Genomic DNA, 22,282 nt, shown 5'->3' on the forward strand with positions numbered 1-22,282 from the left:
AAGAGGAGGAATAAGCCTGTCGCTAAGAGAGAAGTGTCAAGAGTTCTGGGATGAGGGTTAAAAAATGGCCGATCGTTAAAATGTTTTCGACAATTTACGACTTTGAAGAAAGCCACAACCAGCAGCCTTGGAGTATTGCCTTGCATTCAAAAAACTTCCAGAAGCGGGATTTTGTGAATACATGGGATGTTTACGATATCGTGTAGAATGTTTATGCATTGTTGGCAAAGATACTCGACGATATTAGGTGAAAAATAATGGTCATGTCTGCTGATTCCACGATATTCGTGGATGAAAATTCTCTTTGTTTTTCTCTGAAAGTTATTCAATTGTGGCACCACCAACCTCCTCTTTGAATTTGTTACGTTCAAGCACTAGCTGAGGATGAAAAAAGAGCTACGGCATCCCAACACTCTCATGTGATTGCTAGATTTGAGCTTCAGGATGTTGTCTTCGCTTTGCCCGTGCAGCTGAATGTGAACGAAATTTCAGCCAATTCTAGCCTCGATCATTGCTAGCACAAGGGGTCTGGAAAGCCTGATGATGTTAGGAATTCATGACGGAGAGAATAATCAGGATATGGATACTGTAGTTAACAGGCTCAAAAAAGCCAGTTTTTATAAATTGTAGGTCACTGTAGAATTGCTTTCTGAACATTTGATTAATTGAATGACTCAATGAAGTAATAATTTACTGAGTTCAGAGGCGTAACTAGAACGTTAATTGGGGGGGTTGTATATTCATATATTCAGTTGTGCCCTACTGATTTCTTTTGAAATTCAAATCACTTTCAAAAGAAATCAGTAGGGCACAACGGAATATATGAATATGCACCAATTAACGTTACGCCTCTGACTGAGTTACTTTAAATGGTGCCTGCTCTGTGTATAAATTAACTGCTATCATTATTGATCATCACTGTAATGGGGTTAACACATTTTTATTATTGCTAATAACGTGATTGCTAATGGACGCGTTCTCGTGCACGACTGCTGTCTCCGACCAGTCAATTATGTTCCTCTAAATTCTCATGTTTTATATTGAGATGTTTTAATTTCATCTTAAAAAACTTGTGCTCTTAATTTGACTTTTAAGCAGCAACTTTGTGCATGGTCACAAGAGCAAAATAGTTCAGCAGTCTCCTGTCGGGATCTTAGCCGTCTGTCGTGGAATTCCTGGCGCCACCTGTCATTTAGCTTCAAACTCCGTTGACGTCCGGCGGCCGTGCTTCGCGAGGTATTTCACTTATTAACTTGTAGGAGTAATGAAAATTTTTATGACTTTATTGAAATTCTACTCAATCGAAGACCTGTTAGATACGTTTTCGGGAAAGCACATTTGATTATTTCTGGTTGCAGTTGAATCTCTTTGCGTCCATAGATGGCTGGTTAATTCTATGTACTCAATACGTCATCATCCCCGGTTCGACCATCATGTACTAGATGATGAGGTGAGGGTAAAAATTAAAAGAACCAATTGGGTTTTCGTCTTACATCATTTCACTACACAACACAACTTGTGAACAAATTAGCTCAACTAAGTGACGTGCAAACGAGCTTTGAAAAGTTACATAAAATCTACAGTATTGCAAATCTCCAAAACTATAAATAAGGCGATAAAGTTAGTAAGGCGTGCGTTGAAAACTTTATCCGTCTGTGGGACGAACACAGCATATTTTAGCATTGTTGCTTTACGCAGTATGAGTCGTTCAAAATGTCTGCGGGATATTGGCCCAAGTGTTTCGTCCGAAGAAATAAAACAATCAGAGAACACAGAATGCAACGTGAATCAAGAACCTGACGTTGTCATTTTTAGCCAATCACAAGTCGTGCATGTCATGTGACAGCTATCTCATTGTATACAGGCTGGATGAAAATTAAAATATGTCGAAATTTTTGTATTATTGTTTTGATATGAGAAACACAGCAATAATTTCGATACTAAGTTGAATCCATGATCAAGAAAAGTTCGTGGAAACAATTTGTCTCCGATTTAGGAGTGTTCGAGGTGAATTTTACCGAATTTTTCCTTCAAATGTGGGAAATGCTTCTAAATGCATGAATCGACTGATTCTGGTCTTGGTCTTGGGTCACCAAGTATGGAAAATAATACTTCACATCGCCGTCATTCTTGCTCATCAGAAACCTTTCTAAAAGAACGAGGCTTCTGTACGGCTTTGTATGACTATGAGGCCGACGATATCGATGAATTGACTTTCACAGCCGGAGACAGAATTGAAATACTAAGTCGTGATCAAGAAGTTAGCGGTGATGAAGGTTGGTGGGTTGGAAGGGTTCTCAAGAGTCCTCATGATAAAATTGGCTTGTTCCCTTCAAACTATGTCCGGACGGATGATGCTGTTATTTTTGAAAACTTTGAGGATACTAGGCTACCTTTAGAAGTTGATTTTTCTTGTATTGAACTTACTGAAGTTATTGGGGTTGGTGGTTTCGGGAAGGTCTATCGTGGCGTCTATAAGGAACGCGAAGTTGCTGTAAAAGTAGCTCGCCAAGATCTGGCTGAAGATTTAGAAAAAACTCGTGAAAATGTACTTGGCGAAGCTCGTTTATTTTCAATTTTATCACACTTGAACATTATCAATCTTTATGCGGTATGTTTGCAAGATCCTAACCTTTGTCTTGTTATGGAGTATGCTAGAGGCGGTTCATTATGTCGTGCCCTTTCACAACATGGTAAAGATATTCCTCCCGAAGTTCTACTAGACTGGGCCATACAGCTGGCGAGAGGAATGAATTATCTTCATGTTGAGGCACCTATTAATCTTATTCATCGCGACCTCAAGTCGGGCAACAGTACGTCTTCTACTATTATTATATACACATTTCAGTTGTGTTCCAAACTTATAGCGCTGAACTTGTTTCATATTTCCTAATTTACTTTCTGAGCGGCAAACATTTACTCATCCTAATCCAAATTAGCGAAATACGTAGGAAATTTCATAAACTAAAAGTCGCGATGTGATGTTTTACACAATTAAGTGGCAATTTGCTATATGAAAATTATAGTATCCTAATTTATTTTGCCTACGATATATCACGCATATCTAGATGCTTGGTCTTAAATGCCTGGAATTTATTAAGTATCTACGTATGGGCAATCCCTTTTGGGAAAAATAAAGCCTTTTATAAGTCTTTCGAAACATGTTAACTTTCCCTCGAATTAGAATAATTTACTCTTCATTGAGAGGTTCTAATTGGATATTTGCAACGTCGAACACGACATAATTTTTATTGTCAAAAAATTTTCGCAAGTTTTATAACCACGAGGGCCCTTGTTCTTGCTTTCATTTGATTTTACGCACAACACTTGGTCAATTTAAAGATAGTTAAATAATTTGACGCTCACTATGAACTATTACTTATTTAACATTCGAATTGTTGTTACTTCATAAAATTTGTACATTATTCATTGTGAGACGCTTCCCTGGTTACTTAAAATTGAATTTGTTTTCAAGTGCAATATTTTCTCATTTCAAATTGGATTTCAGTCTTTGAGAAATGTTAATTTCATTGCCACAGTTATTTTGTCTTAGTATCACAAGCACTCGGGATTTTATGAATTAATTTGGCATAAAAACATGCGTGTGATTCTTGGGATGTAAGAAGAGGCAGCTATGTGGAATCACTTAAACGTGTTTTAATTACTTTTGTTTTAAATTGAAAACATTTGGACCAATGAGTACTATAATGTAATTTTGGATACTTTCGATTGGAATCCCACTCGCATTTATTTTACTATTACTTACTTAAATGGGTGCACAATGCTTGAACAGTTTAACTTGTATTATACAAATGTTTGCCCAATTGCCAACATTTAAAGTAGACTTTTGAGTGTCGTGTTTACAGTATGTAAATTTGTCTTGTTTAGTTCTGTTGTTGAATAAAGTCAATGAGAAAGAATATAATGGCAATGTCCTTAAGATCACAGATTTTGGTCTCGCAAGAGAGATTAAAAACACAACTAGGATGAGTGCAGCTGGGACTTATGCCTGGATGGCACCCGAGGTCATTAAACTATCAAAATTTTCCAAAAGCAGTGATATCTGGAGGTATGTCATAATGTGTTGAAATTTGTGTCAACAATTTGCAGTTTTAATGTAAAGTAATGTTATTTTATGTTATTTCAGTTATGGTGTAGTCATATGGGAATTATTGACTGGACAAGTGCCATATCATGGTATTGAGCCTATGGCTATAGCGTATGGCACTGCTATGAATAAGTTGACATTACCTATTCCATCAACTTGTCCAAAGGAATTTGCCGATCTTATGAAAGGTTTGCAAGTCATAAATATTATCAATTTGACAAATTAACTTGTGTTAATCTTTTTTTGTAATGTATTTGTGAATATTTTTATTGCAATTCTATTCATTGTTTTTGCAGTTTGTTGGAATCAAGATCCACATGAGCGACCTTCATTTTCTAAGATCATCAAGACATTGGAGGAAATTGAGAACTCCAACTTTGTTGCAACTGAACACGAGTCCTTCCGTACAATGCAGAATGACTGGCAAACTGAGATCAATGAAAACTTTGCAGAGCTAAAAATAAGAGAAAAGGTTCGTGAAGCACAAATATCATAAGTTAAAGTGTTTCCAATGAAGCATTGCTGTCTCTATGAAGCATTGCTGTTTTTGTTAAGCAATCCATCCAGTTGTTAGTTACACATGAAACATTGCTGTCTCTATGGAGCAATCACTGATATGGGAGCAATGCATCCAATTGTTAATTTCCCATGAAGCATTGCTGTCTTTGTTGAGCAATGCCATGCTCCAGTTGTTGGTTACCCATGAAGCATTGCTGTCTCTATAGAGCAATCACTGATATGGGAGCAATGCATCCAATTGTTAATTTCCCATGAAGCATTGCTGTCTTTGTTGAGCAATGCCATGCTCCAGTTGTTGGTTACCCATGAAGCATTGCTGTCTTTTTAGAGAATGCATCCAATTGTTAATTTTAGATAAAATTCAGATAACTGATTCTCATTTACCATGTCTACTGTACACCGTAACAAAAAGCGTTATATAACCAGCACTGTTGCTTAACTGGGAACTACTAACTTTAGGATTAAATCTTTAAAATTCAAAAATACAATCAATATATCAATATATGAAGGCATGCTTGTTGAAATTTAGGTAAAAGTAATAGATATTTGTGAAAAATCATAATTGTATTTGAGAATTATTCAATTCATATTTGTTTGTTGCTTAGTTATTTTCCATAAACAGTCCTTAATACGTAACAAATGTCGCCAAATGAAAATATTGGCTCCCAGCGATATTACACCTTTTATTGCCTAAAGAACTGAATATAATTCCCTCACTACCCTATAATCCGTCCAATCGACGATGTTTGTGAAAATGCACATAAGACCCGCTGGTTTTATGCCACAAAATCCTGCAATACTTGACCGTAATATGAAGTGCATTGAATAAGGTGTCTTGCTTGAGTGGAGTTAAGTCATTTTTGCGAAATCAGTTTATAATGACACGAAATTAATGGATGAAACTACAGAGAAATTTTGTAGCCTGCTTTCAACTTGTCTTTCGTTGTTTCTATTCAGGATCTATCATCTAGAGAGGAAGAATTGGAGAAAATGCAGCATGCCAATGAGAATCACGCCGAAGTTTTGAAGAAGAGAGAAAAAGAACTTCATGAACGAGAAATGAACCTTTTAGAGAGGGAAATCAACATTATTATTCAGGTTTTCTTTCAATTCATGACATTTTGAAACGGAAAAACCCTGCAGAAAATTTTTTTACTCTTTAACCGGTTTGATTTGTTTTTCAGAAGCAAAATCAGAAGCCATCTCCACGTAAAAGAAAAGGAAAATTTTTCCGAATGAAGTTGAGATTGTCTGGTCGCGAAAAAATAATGAGAAGCGAAATCAGCGATCCAATGGGTATGTCTTAAACAGGGAGTATAGAAAAGTAACCCTATTGAAATCAAGCTTTTCTTAGCATTTACATTCCGTGTTAATTCGCATAGTATTTGAGATGGACGCACACGAATTAGGATCTCATATTTCAATTTCATGCATCCCGTTGATTTAACATAATAGTAAGGTATTCAACTGCTTCATTTTATCACGGTTGCTTTTTGATGCACGCTGTATATTAAAAATCCTTTTTTCTAGATAATTACTTGTACAGGGTGTATAGAAAAGACAACTACTTAATTTTGCAAAGGATTTGTAATGTTAAGCACAACAGATTTTTGGCAATTTGTAATTAAGAATGGCATCTAATCGTACAGTTGAACTTCCAACAGTCACGATTAAAAGCTTTTTAAACCCCAAAGGCCAAACATTTTTTATATGGTAAAACAAAGCAAGTCTTCATAAAAAGTAATGGCTGCCTTTGTTGAATAAACTTGGCATAGATCGTTATCTTCACGTATAAACTTTCATCTTATTCTTCCAAATCGTTTAAAGATCATCTTAAGGCCTTTTTCAAAAGTCGAGCTGAACACATTTTTACATGTGCTTAATACATTTAAAACATAAGTTAATTAGGAAGTTTATCTCATTTCTTTTTCTTGAATGTAAAGTTCGTCGTTTGAAATGTGCCTTAATGCAAGTTAACATGTAAACATTGTATTACAGGTTTTACTCATATTATTGGGGTTCAAGCGACCACATCCGAAGTTGATAAAACTGGATCTTTGCCAACTTCTCCGATATGGTCACCAAATCTTGGCGGTCTCCGTATCTTCTCTTGTAAGTTGTCTGAGATTTGATAAATTGCGTTGTTTATGTATGTTATTATTTATCAATCTCTGCGCCTAGACAATACTATCGAAGACCCTCCGTGTCCTCAAGTGAACCACATACCCAAGAAAAAAGGTCTTACGTGGGGACCTAGTACTGCCGCGCAGAAGGACAAATCAAAAACTGCATCTCCAAATCAAACTCAAAACAAGTCAAAATCTCCTAAGATCAACCATCATCACCGGAGCACTTCAGCACCCAACCTTGACTCGAATTCGTCCAATGGAATGAGCGCTTGGGAAAGTGCGGAAAGTTTAGGTGAGTTTCAGTTTAATACAAGCACACAGTTTGGCAATTGCGTAATGTGTTGTTTCCTTTAGATCATGACGATGCTTCTAATATGTCAGAGATTGGTAGTACTTCCACTTTATCACGTCTACGAAGCAGAACGTCTCGAAAGCGATGCGACATAGCCATGTGTAACATAGGCTTACTGTTGATTACTATTACTGGTATTGATGCTAGGTCTATCGTTGTTGCCCGCGAGGAGGCCATTTTAGAAGAGCAAGGCACTAAAAAGAAAAGGTCTGTTTCGTTTACTAAGAATAAAGCAGAACCTGTTCTAACGGGATATCGTGCGGGCAACATGTGGAAAAGTAACTCTATATCAAGTGATGAGACAAGCTCAGGGAATGATGGAATTTTTAATACCACTTTTTTCACGGATAAACATCGGACGCAGTCGCTGGGTCGCCGGTCAAAATCCTCTAGCCAACCGAATGTGGATGGCGTTTATAGAAGAATAGACTCGGAATCTTCCGTATTCACCGAAAGTGAGACGATACGAAGCAATGCTCCGTTGCTAAGCAACAAAACAAGCTCGCGAAACAAACATGGTCGTTCAAATAAGGCTGCTAAGCACGTTTTAAAAAGTAAATCTTCCGATTCTTTACCTCGAAATACGCATGATGCAAAAAAAAATTCGCCCTCTGATTCCCATGACCAGCGGTATTCTTTACCGGACATGGAGTCCCAACTTCCACCTCCTCATTCGTCGAGTCGCGACCCTTCACTGCAGGGTGGGCTCAAACTGGAATTGAACGGAGGAAAGAAGGTTAAACTCCGGGCTCAGAAAAGCAGCAGTTCCACGGAAGAATCATCAACACCTTCAAGTTTAACTCCCGAGTCAGAAACTGCTAAAGGAGTTGACGACCATCGCCTGCGTGCTGGCAGGACTGCTTCAGCAACCACAACTGATTTATAGCTAACGACCTATTGTGTAGGCTCTCTCAAATTTTATCTATATTTTGTACATACGAACATTCTTTTAAAGTATTGATTTTCACAATCAGGCTGGGACTCAGGTGACATTTCTATGAATTTTTTGAATACCGACAGAATGTGACGGTGTTACAAATACCTCACTCCAAGTCCTATACTGATCAGTGACGATCGTAATTTAATCTGAAGTACATTTTAATGAATGCATTGTAAATTAGGCTATTATTTTATTATTTGTTTATTGATTCCGGTCAATTAAAGGAAGAGATATACCATTTTAACAATATGAAATTTAGTAAAAACCGAAATTATTAAAATTCCAGTAATTTTTTAACTTTTCTTTCGATCTTAGCATTCCACCTGAAAATGCAGGCTGCTGTAGGTCCTCGAGGATGGCTGGGATATCACGTAAGCGGTCGACCAAGAAGCATGGCGGAGTATTTGAGTCGAGATGGCGCTAACATAACAATTGCACATGGTTCACACGCTCGCATTTCGAGTTTGCAACCTGTTCAAGTTGTTTGAACATCATGGCAAACACAAGGCGAAGAGTAAAGTTATATGTGATGAACGAAGATCGTCAATGGGACGATAAAGGAACCGGTTACGTCTCTTCGTCTTACGTTGAGTTACATCAAGGAATAGCTTTGCTTGTTCGTTCGGAAGAAGATGGTAATTATTCACCTCAAGAGTAATTTCTAGCAGGGAACGCACACGTTGTTTGTCTACTAATGTCATCTTATGTTATGCATAGCATTGCAAAAATATTTAAGTTGTAAGCACGTTAAATCTTATCGTCATTGCTGTTAGAAAATAGAACACAAATAAAGTACACTTTTTAACTTTTTAATATTATTACTGTTTTTATTTCATTTTCGCGACATATTTACTATTTTTGTAGGCAAGACTCTTCTCGAATCAAAGATTCATCCCAACACGGCCTATCAAAAGCAGCAGGTTAATATATAACTTTCGGTTTTAAGAATATTTCTGCGTACAATGCGTGAAAAGTTGAAGACAACATTAAAAATTGTTTGTGTTCATTAGGACACATTGATTGTGTGGGCAGAGGCTGACAACTACGATTTGGCATTGAGCTTTCAAGAAAAAGTTGGCTGTGATGAAATTTGGGAGAAGATTTGCAATGTAATTGTAAAGTAGTAATATATGTTGAATGTTTATGTTTAGCACTTGGCATTGTGTTGGCGAGGTGACGAAAACTATTTGTAAAAGTATAATATTTCATTAACGCGAAATGTTTGTTCACAATTTGATCGATTGATTCATGTTTGATTGTAACTTTCAACTTGATTTCAAATCCGAGATTTTGCTTTTTATTAGCAGATAAAATGCTTATCTATAGTTGAGAATTTCATTAGGTTAGTCTAAGATAAACACTACCGGTCTAAAAATTCATTGTGCGATTAATATTAAGATTTAAGCACTCAATACGACTAATAATGTTTGAGTCTCGTGTCTGTGATTATTTATTTGAAATCTTCACTCCATCATGATTCATTGTTAGATGATAGCAAGTGTTTGTTTGAATCTTACAATTACTTTGAGAAAAAGTACTTTCGGAAGAATCTGAAGGTGCTAGGATTCAGAGCAGAATGAAACATGTTGAATTTTCGGATGTTCTTGATCGTGAGCCTGACTGCAGCCTTCATTGGAAATTTAAAAAATGCTATGTCTGTTCATTGAAGTCTGGTAGATTAAAATATGTGACCGTTACCATGCATAAGCAGGGAACATCCCAAAATTTCAATTCATTGTGGACTCTGAATTTGAAATTTTCACTGCCAAGATGCTAAGCTTTTGACTCTGACTATTTTTAGACAAAGTCAAAGACTTTGACTTTTGAGTCTGAAGATGACTACCGCTAAGGTTGTCGAAACGTCAGTCAACAACAACAAAAACAGTCCTTCTCAGGACTTTATTAACCTGGACGATCATCATTTACAAACATGTAACGATACTCCCGGGTTCAAACCATTTACTTTATTATGAGTGTTATATTGTTTCTTAAAGAAAAGTTACTTTTGGTTTTGGGTTATAACTTGCATGGAAGTTTGCCTTGTGTTATTTTTGTTTTTAGAAGTAAGTTTGCAAACTTGTTATTTTCTATATTTACTTTAGGTTCAGGGAAAGGACCCGTCAGTGACTCTTACGCAAGATATTTGTGAGGAGAATGACTTTGAAGAAAAGTTTGAAGATATACCAGATGCAGCAGCCCTATTGACCTTCCACCATGTGAGTTAAGTCGACTTGCTGAAATCTCGGCACTCTTCTCTGGCGTACTTCCCTCACCGATACGCCGTGAGAAATTGACACTGGCTATTGAACAGGAAGGTTATATTAAACAACTTATGCAATTGTTTCACATGTGTGAAGATCTTGAAAACACTGAAGGCCTTCATCATCTCTTTGAGATTACCAAAACATTATTTCTTTTTGATAAAAACTTTTTATACGACACCATGTTCAGTGAAGGGATCATCATGGATATTTTGGGAAGTCTTGAGTATGATCCGACAAAGAGAGAACCTCAGAGGTATCGAAGGTTTTTGAAAGAGAACGTACACTTTCGTGAGATTGTTCCCATAAAAAACAAAGAACTTTTATCAAAGATTCATCAGACATATCATGTACAATATATTATGGACATTGTGTTGCCAACGCCAACTGTGTTTGAGGAAAACATGTTACCAAGCTTGAATGCATTTTTAATTTTTAGCAAGATTGAGATAGTAAATATAGTTCAGGTAAGTTGAAGCAGTAGTGCATCCAGCTTTAGGCTGAATGTATTACAACAGTTCATCAATTCATGATAATTTATTCTTTGAAAATTCATGGCCAATCAGATTATCTTTTGCCTCGGATTCACCCCTGGGTTGATTGACATGCATGGAATTATTGCAGGAATTTTATTGACACAATGTTTAACATGTAGGAAGAAATTGAATTGCTTCAAGATTTCTTTGTTAATCTTTGTAATGAGGAAATGCCATTAGAGAAAAGACGTCAATTGGCTCAGTTTCTCAAGGAGTTATGCACCCTTGCTCAGCCAATGCAGCATGTCAGTAGAGAAGAGTTCTTTAAGGTAAATTTAACATTTCTGTTTCTTCAAATAAAAATAAATAGTGTTAAACATTTTAGAAAAACAATATTTTTCAGTTTTATATTTTCAATCACCTCACTATACATCCCACATTGTAAATAATGCATCCATTCACTATGAAGATGATTTACAGTTAACCCTCTATATTTAAGCACTCAAAAGTTTTGTACACATTTTGGTTTGGTGATTGTTGCCTTAGGGCAGTAGTGTCCTCTAGAGAGTTAAGTTGTAACATGTCTGTGATTCAAAATACAAAACTGAAAATATTGTCATTTATCTAAAATGTTTATTAAGTATCATGCTACTAAGATCATACGGTAATAGTGTTGTCTTGTGATAAAGAATCTAATACCAAAATAATGTAAAATTTTGTAGTCCCTGACAAACCACAACCTTATTTTGTCATTGGAATTATTACTGGTAAGATTCAATCGCTTGTGTACTCTTATGTTATACTGCATCAACTCAGCAAGTACACAAAATTGATCTCTAACACAAAGCCTAATTCTTAATCCTATATTCTAACATAAACCCTAATTATTTTTCCAATACTATTAAACCATGGCGATGTATAGATGAATTTCGCGTATTTGTTGAGCTGAGAATTTTTACCATAAGTTCCACCTTGTTGGTCGTTATATTTGCACGGAATGTAACATACATTGTTCTTATTCTCACGTTCTTGTAATCGCTACGTTTATTCTCATGCTTTGTTCCTCATTAACTCACGTTCTGGGAATCGCCACGTTTATTCTCATGCTTTGTTCCTTGTTAACTCACGTTCTTGGAATCGCTACGTTTGTTCTCATGCTCTGATTCAATCACTGCGCCAGCGCGCGTATTTCTATGATGTATTCTTTACTTTTCTGTGTTTAAATTTAAGTTTCTTTATAGGCTATAGATGATGCTACGATCCGGTCTATTGCCGTTGATGTTTTTGCACAATTATGCGAAGTACGTCCATCTTCTGTTAGAGAATTTGTTCTCATGAGATCGAAGGTCCAGTCTGAAGATGTAAGTATCCTTTGTCCATGTAATATGAGTAATATTTTTATAGATTTTTTCTCTCGTGTTCTCCAATGTTGAAGTCTTTCTTGGCTTCTACTTTATACAACTGAAAAATTTCCTTTGTCTTTTATGTCAGAAGAAAATTATTTTAAGTTAATAGTAAAGCAATCTGTCATTAGAGTCATAGATTTTCATATTTTTAAGGACTCAATGCTACTGAACCAAATCATTTATCAAATGATTTCTGAAGGCGACTCAGGTTAGTCTACATTACACTAATGCTGTAAATTATTTAAATGGTTGAATAGATTGAGAATTTTTAGGCATCGCTATTCAACTGTCGCAAGTCATTCGTCTGTTGTTGGATCCAGAAAATATGGCATTGACTGCCAATGTTAGTACGAGCATAATGTTCTTGTCAAACATTTAGTCAAGTACCATGAGTTTACACGTTATGAAATTTTTTGTAGAAAACAGAAAAGACGGAGTTTTTAGGTTATTTTTACAAGCACTGTATGCATATTCTAGTTGCACCATTGTTGGCAGTTACTGCTGATGGTAATATCGCAAAACGTGAGTTATTTTTCTGCATTTTTGTTGAATCCTGTTATGATTTAAGTAAGTCTGTTGATAACATGGGATGTTGTGCTGAAAACCAGGAATAATATATTGGTAATCAGAATATGAATTCTGACAGTGAAATGGTTATATAGCTACGCTCATGACAAAGATGGGATTTATATTATTTTATTATGATTCTCTCTGATGATGGCCATCAAGACTGCTGTCGTTTCGAGAATGCCTCTTCCACTTGTAGTTTACAACAGATTTTACTCGTCTCCAGTATCTGTTGGCTTACTTAAACGGGTAGGCATGAGCTCAAATCTCTTTTAACCCACAAGTTTTTTATCTGTATAACCATGTCAGAATTGATGTTTTGATTCTCTGATGATGGCTTTGGAATATGCGAATAACATGGGATAGTATTTTCATAACATGGATAGTATTTAGATAACACGGGTGTACAAGGGGGGCGTGTGTAACATTGTATCGTTTTTGATCAAGAAAATTTCTTTGGGAAGTTTCATTTCGTAGACTTTACTGTATGCGGGTTTTGCTACAGTAAAGTCTAATGTTTGCGTCGTTTAAGAAGTCTTCTCAGTAACATTTTCACCATCGAATAAGCAAAGTAATGTTTGAAGAATCTTGTTTAGATATAAGCAAATGGGAACATATTTCTCTTTAGTTGACTATAACATGGCCGTCAATCTCGGGTTGATTCTCGAGATCTCCACGTTTTGCGTGGAACATCACACATATCACATCAAGAATTACGTCATTAGTAAAGATCTTCTAAGAAGAATTCTCGTTTTAATGAAAAGTGAACACAAATTTTTAGTTTTAGGTATGTAAAATAATGTTTGCGCTAAATAATCTCGAGTGATGAACATAGCGGTGTCTTGATGTATTAATGTGTACATTGATGATCCTTCGTTTAGGAGCCTTACGTTGCTGTCGACGCATTGTTGGTCTCAAGGATGAATTTTATAACCGTTATATTATTAAAGGAAAATTATTTGATGCCATTGTAGAAAGCTTTAGCATGAATGAAAATCGCTACAACCTCTTGAACTCGGCTACGGTGGAACTCTTCGAGTTCATAAGACAAGTAATGTCTTGTTTGACATAAATGCATTATAGTAGAACCCTAAAACTTCAACACTTCAGGGAAATGGAAAATTGTTAGACTTAGCAAGGGTGTTGTTAAATTTAATGTCAGGTCAATACTTGTACGTTTTATTTTTGATTTACAATTTTGAGCTGCAACAATGCAATAAACAAATAAAGTGTGATTGAATACTTTAAAACAGATGTTTTGCATGTGTCATTAAGTAATACTGTTGTTTCACTGGCGGGGTAAATTTTTCACTGTGAATCTCTAAAACTATATTAGCTACGTGTCTATATGCGTTTTCTTTTAATCGTATATTTAATATAAACCTTTCAGGTTTACCCTTAGTTTACTCAAAGATTAAAGTAAATAAATATATAAATGCCACTATCAAATCCTTGGGAAATTGAATTTATTTTTAGTTATCAGGGTGCTATTGTATTTACTTTTTAATGATGTTAAATAATACCACCGGTTGCTATATCGTTATCTCATACTTAATCATAGTGATGATCATACGCTTCAATAAATTATTTTTCCTTAGGAGGACATCAAATCGTTGTGTTCATACGTCTGCAAAGAGTATGGTGCTACGTTTAAGACTGTTGATTACGTCAACACATTTAAAGGATTATTTTTGAAAGTTGAACAAGAAATTGACAGAGTGAAACGGAAGGAAGAAGAAGCAACAGAACAACAAGACAGGTGTAACATTAATGTAACATTTCTGGGATATTATCTTTCAGATGTATCGTTTATTTCATTTCTACATACATTAGTACAGTGTCTAATAGAGATGGCGCATAATTGAGGCTAAGTGTGTATTAAAGGAAATGTGGTACTATTTGTTGACATTAATTTTTTGTCTAAGAACGCCACGCGGGATTATCCACGTTAGTTCAAGGTTTCGTCGCGATCCACGCGCACTGGAAGAAGAAGAGGAGTCCTGGTTTGATCGGGATGATGATGAAGATGAGCAAAAAAGTGAAGTCGTTACATCTCCTGAAGATGACTTTAAATCGTACAGTAATTTTAAAAAGAAAACGGAAATCGTTTCAAACAAGGTTTGTGACTATATCATCTGACCACGATCACTGTTTAATAAATGAAATATGACCCACGATCACTGTTTAATAAATGAAATATGACCTTTGTTTGATTACAGATTGTTGGATTGGTTGATTATCCCGATGATGACGACGACGACGATGACGTCACATCATCACAGGCCAAGCGTCCCCGCCTTGGTCCTACTTGATCTGCGTGGATAAAAAGGAGTGATACAAACTTGGTTTGTCGGTACTTTTCTTTCAACCCGCTTGTAGCAATAGGGATTTCCCCGGGTAACGATAGATGAGAGATTTTATTCGCTATTGCTCCAGAGTTCGGGTTTTTCTAGGATATTTATAACTGTTTATCTGTATATATATATTCTTATATATTGACGGCATATTGAAACTTTCACTCAAACGTAATGAACTGGATGAGTCCATACTCTGAGGAGGACTGGAATAGATTTGTAACAAAGAGTTTTTTCGATAAGCGTGAGCTGAGTCAATCATTAACCTAGTTGTTGTCAGTGAACTGTACGATAAACTGGACGGCTAACTCCATTAGTACTGCTATAGGGCATTTTAAATCGCCCTTATATGCATTTATATCAAAGTTTTTCCGTTACGTCTGGTTCTCAGTAAGCCACTTGAGTCGTTCCGAGTTGTTTTGTTGTTTTTCAAAACGACAGGGACGACTCAAGCTATATAATTCTCATATATTCGTACTAGCGCTGCCGAGAGACTGTTTAATTAATTTTTTCGCGAAACATTTGAAAATGGCAGCTGCTGTTTATCAAAGACAAAGGCTACTTATTTGCTTCTTGAAATTGTTTTGCGCCATAAAAAGGTCGCTTGCATTTCTTAACGGTCGTTTCTGTCGTCCTTATAGAGCAAAGTTCTATCCAAGCGACCCTAGTCGTTTCAGTCGTGCGAGTCATTTGAGGTTATCCCAGTCTCTTCTGAAATGTTCTCACACAGTCGCTCGGGTCGTCTGTGAAATTTTTGGCACGACTCGGACGACTATATGAGAACCAGGCTTTAATAAATAGCTTGTGTGATATAACCATTGAACTAAAATACATGGAACGCTACCTGAAGCAAATAATTGAAGCCAAATCTTACACCCAGACACGCGAGATTTTACCCCAGACACGCGTGTTTAGTGTTTCGAGATTCTCTCGCGGAGTGACCTACACACCCGTGTCTGGGTGTAAGATTTGGCTTCAAAAATTATTAGGCTTTTCTATTACATGTAGCGTTGTATTTTATTTCAACGGGTAAAACTTATCCTTACTTCGCATCTTTTGTACCTCGTGAATTTTTAAAAATAATTTCGAATTTCTAAAAATTTCGATAATTGACTTAAATTTTAACTTCAAAGATTGCGTTATAGTTTATATTTTAGTTCACTGGTAGCTGACGGTTTTCCTTTTGCAATGCTCTACGGGAAGACCATTTCGTCCCCAGTCTCCGGAAGCAATCCTCTGGCATACATTACAAAAAACGGATTGCGCACCGCTCCATAGTTTGCCAATAGTGGAATTCTTATAATTTTTAGGAAACTTGAAACCCTGATATTTCCATTGAAGGAATTTGTTGTAAGCCATTTCGTTGTTTGCGAGATACTTCATGTATTCAGCGAGGGCCCGAGGTGACGCAAAATTTCTTACTTCGATAACGGAATTATTCAAATTGCCTGGTAGAAAATCGTGAATTTTATCCGTTCCCATGAAAACGGGCACGCTACCTGCACTTAGGGCGTAGAAAAGTTTTTCGTCCACAAAATAATCGCAGTCATTATTCAAAAAAACTAACGTAAATTTATAAGTTTTGTAAAGATTTATCAATGACATCGAAACTTTCGAGAAGTTTTGTTCATTCCTTTTCTCGATGTGTTCAGGGAGATCTGTGTTGTGCAGACAGCCACCATATGAATCGACATCTATTTCTTTCATCAGCTCTATTAGATATTCTGTTCTTACTTTTTCGCAATGGCTGTACAACGCAACAGCCAGAGTTTTTCGCTTTTTTGAAAAAGAAACTGGTCGTGGATGTAGCAGAGGCTTGGGGAAAAGCGAGAGGAAAATCTGAATGAAGATGATAGCTTAAGTAGAAGTTAAATTTTGCCATAATCTTCGTACTACTCAAAGCGGCGGTGAATTTGGGACTCTCGTTTGTGTGTAATATCCAACGAATGTTTTGATTGCTAGATGTTTCTTCTGCTGTTGGCATTTCCTCTATATTTCTTGCATGAACAACAATAGCAGATGCCGTGTTTATTAGCGAGTGATCGGTGGTCAGTCTGCATTTCATGGGGCACGAATCTCCTGTGTAAAAATATGGCCATGAGGTTTCATCTTCGACATTTACCTGTCTTCCAAATACACTTGTCCAGTATATAATGACTGGCTGTTTTCTTTCCTTATCACTTCCCGAGTACTTAAAAACTTTGGACGTTTTTTGCTCTCTTTCGTATCTCCACACGTGATTTATTTGCAAGAAAATATAATTTGTTGCTGGTAGAAGATTCCAACGAAAGTCTATGTATACATTCATCAAAATCCACATGACAAATGTTACAACTGCTGTATACAAAGTCAATTTGCTTGGACGTTTGAGCAACATAGAATATAGATCACATCCACAGCAACGCTATTTTTTTAGCAAAGTTTTGCGAAGTCTTCAAACTAGATTATGTTTGCCAAACTTCGAACTGGTTGATAACTTTTCATCATTGTTCTTGAGTTACAAAACCATGTGACGACAGGTAAGACATCTTTGATTATTTGGATTTCACCAAACATCGGCAGTGCGGGTGTATTCGCATAGGGAATTGAAAAGAGATCTGGCTAAATTTCTTGCTTACTGTTGGTACATCTTATCTCAATATAAAGTCACAATTTTGCCCATGCCTCTATTGCTGGAAACGAGCTCATCCACTTGCATTTCTCAACTTGTAACTCAAGGTTTCCTCATATTGCTGTAAATGTTTCATCTAGATATCTTTTTACTGGCAAAACTACAGTTCGTATTCGATTCCATCGAATTGTACATCAGTGTGCGGAGTATAGAGATGATGAAGCTTTCATCTCATGATTTTATAAAGTATCCCTTGTCTTTCACAACAGTAAAGTCTGCCATGAAAGTTCAAGAAAGTGTATGAAGTATACTCTATGGCATGAAAATTCGTGAATTATAGTCTTTTGCATGAAAATTTGTGAAATTTAGTCTGTTGCATAATAATTCGTGAATTCTAGTCTTTCACATGAAAATTCGTGAACTATAGACATTTTCTTGAAAATAGTAAAATAAAGTCTTTTGCATGAAAAATCGTCTTTTACATGAAAATTCGTGAACTATAGTCTTTTGCATGAAAAATCGTGAATTATTGTCTTTTGCATGAAAAATCGTGAATTATAGTCTTGGATGAAAATTTGTGAAATTTAGTCTTTTCCATGAAAATTCGTGAGCTATAGTCTTTTGCGTCAAAATTCTTGAACTATAGTCTTTTACATGAAAATTTGTGAAATATAGTCTTTTGCATGAAAAATCGTGAACTATAGTCTTTTGCATGAAAAATCGTGAATTATAGTCTTTTGCATGAAAAATCGTGAACTATAGTCTTTTGCATGAAAAATTGTGAAATATAGTCTTTTGCATGAAAATTTGTGAAATTTAGTCTTTTGCATGGAAAATCGTGAACTATAGTCTTTTGCATGAAAATTCGTGATCTATAGTCTTTTGCATGAAAATTCGTCATCTATAGTGTTTTGCATGAATATTCGTGAAGTATAGTCTTTTGAATGAAAATTGATGAACTATAGTCTTTTGAATGAAAATTCGTGAACTATTGTCATTTGCATGAAAAATCGTGAATTATTGTCTTTTGCATGAAAAATCGTGAACTATAGTCTTTTGCATGAAAAATTGTGAACTATAGTCTTTTGCATGAAAAATCTTGAATTATAGTCTTTTGCATGAAAAATTGTGAATTATAGTCTTTTGCATGAAAAATCGTGAACTATAGTCTTTTGCATGAAAAATCTTGAATTATAGTCTTTTGCATGAAAATTCGTGAATTATAGTCTTTTGCATGAAAATTTGTGAAATATAGTCTTTTGCATGAAAAATCGTGAACTATAGTCTTTTGCATGAAAAATCGTCATCTATAGTGTTTTGCATGAATATTCGTGAAGTATAGTCTTTTGAATGAAAATTGATGAACTATAGTCTTTTGCATGAAAAATCGTCTTTTATATGAAAATTCGTCTTTTACATGAAAATTCGTGAACTATAGTCTTTTGCATGAAAATTCGTCATTACATAAAAATTCGTGAAATATAGTCTTTTGCATGAAAAATCGTGAATTATAGTCTTTTGCATGAAAAATCGTGAACTATAGTCTTTTGCATGAAAAATCTTGAATTATAGTCTTTTGCATGAAAAATCGTGAATTATAGTCTTTTGCATGAAAATTCGTCTTTTGCATGAATATTCGTGAACTATAGTCTTTTGCATGAAAATTCGTGAAATATAGTCTGTTGCATAATAATTCGTGAATTCTAGTCTTTCACATGAAAATTCCTGAACTATAGACATTTTCTTGAAAATAGTGAACTATAGTCTTTTGCATGAAAAATCGTCTTTTACATGAAAATTCGTGAACTATAGTCTTTTGCATGAAAAATCGTGAACTATAGTCTTTTGCATGAAAAATCGTGAATTATAGTCTTTTGCATGAAAATTCTTGAATTATAGTCTTTTGCATGAAAATTTGTGAAATATAGTCTTTTGCATGAAAAATCTTGAATTATAGTCTTTTGCATGAAAATTCGTGAATTATAGTCTTTTGCATGAAAATTTGTGAAATATAGTCTTTTGCATGAAAAATCGTGAACTATAGTCTTTTGCATGAAAAATCGTGAATTATAGTCTTTTGCATGAAAATTCTTGAATTATAGTCTTTTGCATGAAAATTTGTGAAATATAGTCTTTTGCATGAAAAATCGTGAATTATAGTCTTTTGCATGAAAATTTGTGAAATTTAGTCTTTTGCATGAAAAATCGTGAACTATAGTCTTTTGCATGAAAATTCGTGAACTATAGTCTTTTGCATGAAAAATTGTGAATTATAGTCTTTTGCATGAAAATTCGTGAATTATAGTCTTTTGCATGAAAATTTGTGAAATATAGTCTTTTGTATGAAAATCGTGAACTATAGTCTTTTGCATAAAAATCGTGAATTATAGTCTTTTGCATGAAAAATCGTGAACTATAGTCTTTTGCATGAAAAATCGTGAACTATAGTCTTTTGCATGAAAAATCGTGAACTATAGTCTTTTGCATGAAAAATCGTGAATTATAGTCTTTTGCATGAAAAATCGTGAACTATAGTCTTTTGCATGAAAAATCGTGAATTATAGTCTTTTGCATGAAAAATCGTGAACTATAGTCTTTTGCATGAAAATTCGTGAACTATAGTCTTTTGCATGAAAATTCGTGAAATATAGTCTGTTGCATAATAATTCGTGAATTCTAGTCTTTCACATGAAAATTCGTGAACTATAGACATTTTCTTGAAAATAGTGAACTATAGTCTTTTGCATGAAAAATCGTCTTTTACATGAAAATTCGTCTTTTACATGAAAATTCGTGAACTATAGTCTTTTGCATGAAAATTCGTCATTACATAAAAATTTGTGAACTATAGTCTTTTGCATAAAAATTCGTCTTTTGCATAACAATTCGTCTTTCGCGTGAAAAATCGTGAACTATAGTCTTTTGCATGAAAATTCTTGAATTGTAGTCTATCATATGAAAAATCGTTTATATAGTCTTTTGCTTGAAAATTCGTAAACTATAGTCTTTTGTATGAAAAATCGTCTTTTACATGAAAATTCGTCTTTTGCATGAAAATTCGTGAACTATAGTCTTTTGCATGAAAATTCGTCTTTTGCATGAAAGTCTTTTGCATGAAAAATTGTCTTCTGCATGAAAATTCGTGAACTATAGTCTTTTGCATGAAAAATTGTCTTTTACATGAAAATTCGTGAACTAAAGGCTTTTGCGCCAAAATTCTTGAACTATAGTCTTTTGCATGAAAATTTGTGAAATATAGTCTTTTGCATGAAAATTTGTGAAATTTAGTCTTTTGCATAAAAATCGTGAACTATAGTCTTTTGCATGAAAAATCGTGAATTATAGTCTTTTGCATGAAAATTCGTGAGATATAGTCTTTTTCATGAAAATACGTGAACTATAGTCTTTACACGAAAATTTGTGAAATATAGACTTTTTCATGAAAATACGTTAAATATAGTCTTTGCATGAAAATTCGTGAAATATAGACTTTTTCATGAAAATACGTGAACTATAGTCTTTTGCATGAAAATTCGTGAACTATAGTCTTTTGCATGAAAATTGTGAACTATAGTCTTTTGCATGAAAATTCGTGAACTATAGTCTTTTGCATGAAAATTCGTGAACTATAGTCTTTTGCATGAAAAATCGTGAATTATAGTCTTTTGCATGAAAATTCGTGAATTATAGTCTTTTGCATGAAAATTCGTGAAATATAGTTTTTGCATGAAAAATCGTGAACTATAGTCTTTGCATGAAAAATCGTGAATTATAGTCTTTTGCATGAAAAATCGTGAACTATAGTCTTTTGCATGAAAAATCGTGAACTATAGTCTTTTGCATGAAAAATCGTGAACTATAGTCTTTTGCATGAAAAATCGTGAATTATAGTCTTTTGCATGAAAAATCGTGAATTATAGTCTTTTGCATGAAAATTCGTGAAATATAGTCTTTTGCATGAAAATTCGTGAACTATAGTCTTTTGCATGAAAAATCGTGAACTATAGTCTTTTGCATGAAAAATCGTGAATTATAGTCTTTTGCATGAAAATTTGTGAAATTTAGTCTTTTGTATGAAAAATCGTGAACTATAGTCTTTTGCATGAAAAATCGTGAATTATAGACTTTTGCATGAAAAATCGTGAACTATAGTCTTTTGCATGAAAAATCTTGAATTATAGTCTTTGCATGAAAAATCGTGAATTATAGTCTTTTGCATGAAAATTCGTGAAATATAGTCTTTTGCATGAAAAATCGTGAACTATAGTCTTTTGCATGAAAAATCGTGAATTATAGTCTTTGCATGAAAAAATCGTGAATTATAGTCTTTTGCATGAAAAATCGTGAATTATAGTCTTTGCATAAAAAATCGTGAACTATAGTCTTTTACATGAAAATCGTGAACTATAGTCTTTTGCATGAAAAATCGTGAATTATAGTCTTTTGCATGAAAAATCGTGAACTATAGTCTTTTGCATGAAAAATCGTGAACTATAGTCTTTTGCATGAAAAATCGTGAACTATAGTCTTTTCATGAAAATCGTGAACTATAGTCTTTG

At 34.7% G+C, this 22,282-nt stretch overlaps 3 protein-coding genes and 1 long non-coding RNA gene across 4 annotated transcripts; 3 read left to right on the forward strand and 1 right to left on the reverse strand.

The window, feature by feature from the left end:
- On the forward strand, positions 1-1,282 carry LOC124441427. Its single transcript, XR_006946968.1, has 2 exons — positions 1-626; positions 1,099-1,282. It is a non-coding gene; the product is annotated as an uncharacterized LOC124441427 (long non-coding RNA).
- Positions 1,283-1,891: 609 nt separating this feature from the next.
- LOC124441405 (mitogen-activated protein kinase kinase kinase 9-like) lies at positions 1,892-8,345 on the forward strand. Its single transcript, XM_046991870.1, has 9 exons — positions 1,892-2,813; positions 3,889-4,069; positions 4,148-4,296; positions 4,405-4,580; positions 5,585-5,725; positions 5,812-5,923; positions 6,626-6,739; positions 6,809-7,048; positions 7,111-8,345. The coding sequence occupies exons 1-9, from the start codon at positions 2,054-2,056 to the stop codon at positions 7,992-7,994; spliced, it is 2,757 nt and encodes a 918-aa protein (XP_046847826.1). The 5' UTR covers positions 1,892-2,053; the 3' UTR covers positions 7,995-8,345.
- A 70-nt stretch (positions 8,346-8,415) lies between these two features.
- On the forward strand, positions 8,416-15,377 carry LOC124442281 (serine/threonine-protein phosphatase 4 regulatory subunit 3A-like). Its single transcript, XM_046992780.1, is given in 16 exon segments — positions 8,416-8,683; positions 8,913-8,968; positions 9,059-9,157; positions 10,151-10,241; positions 10,244-10,776; positions 10,965-11,114; positions 11,508-11,552; positions 12,027-12,146; positions 12,345-12,399; positions 12,464-12,534; positions 12,611-12,713; positions 13,387-13,545; positions 13,640-13,809; positions 14,357-14,517; positions 14,684-14,876; positions 14,978-15,377. Coding segments are annotated over 16 exon segments (2,241 nt in total). The 5' UTR covers positions 8,416-8,541; the 3' UTR covers positions 15,071-15,377.
- An 844-nt stretch (positions 15,378-16,221) lies between these two features.
- On the reverse strand, positions 16,222-17,599 carry LOC124441740 (alpha-(1,3)-fucosyltransferase 10-like). Its single transcript, XM_046992207.1, has 2 exons — positions 17,572-17,599; positions 16,222-16,968 (listed from the first exon to the last, which is right to left on the reverse strand). The coding sequence occupies exons 1-2, from the start codon at positions 17,597-17,599 to the stop codon at positions 16,271-16,273; spliced, it is 726 nt and encodes a 241-aa protein (XP_046848163.1). The 3' UTR covers positions 16,222-16,270.
- Positions 17,600-22,282: the final 4,683 nt, after the last annotated feature.

Source organism: Xenia sp. Carnegie-2017, unplaced genomic scaffold (assembly GCF_021976095.1).
Source record: "Xenia sp. Carnegie-2017 unplaced genomic scaffold, XeniaSp_v1 HiC_scaffold_20, whole genome shotgun sequence".
NCBI lineage: Eukaryota > Metazoa > Cnidaria > Anthozoa > Malacalcyonacea > Xeniidae > Xenia > Xenia sp. Carnegie-2017.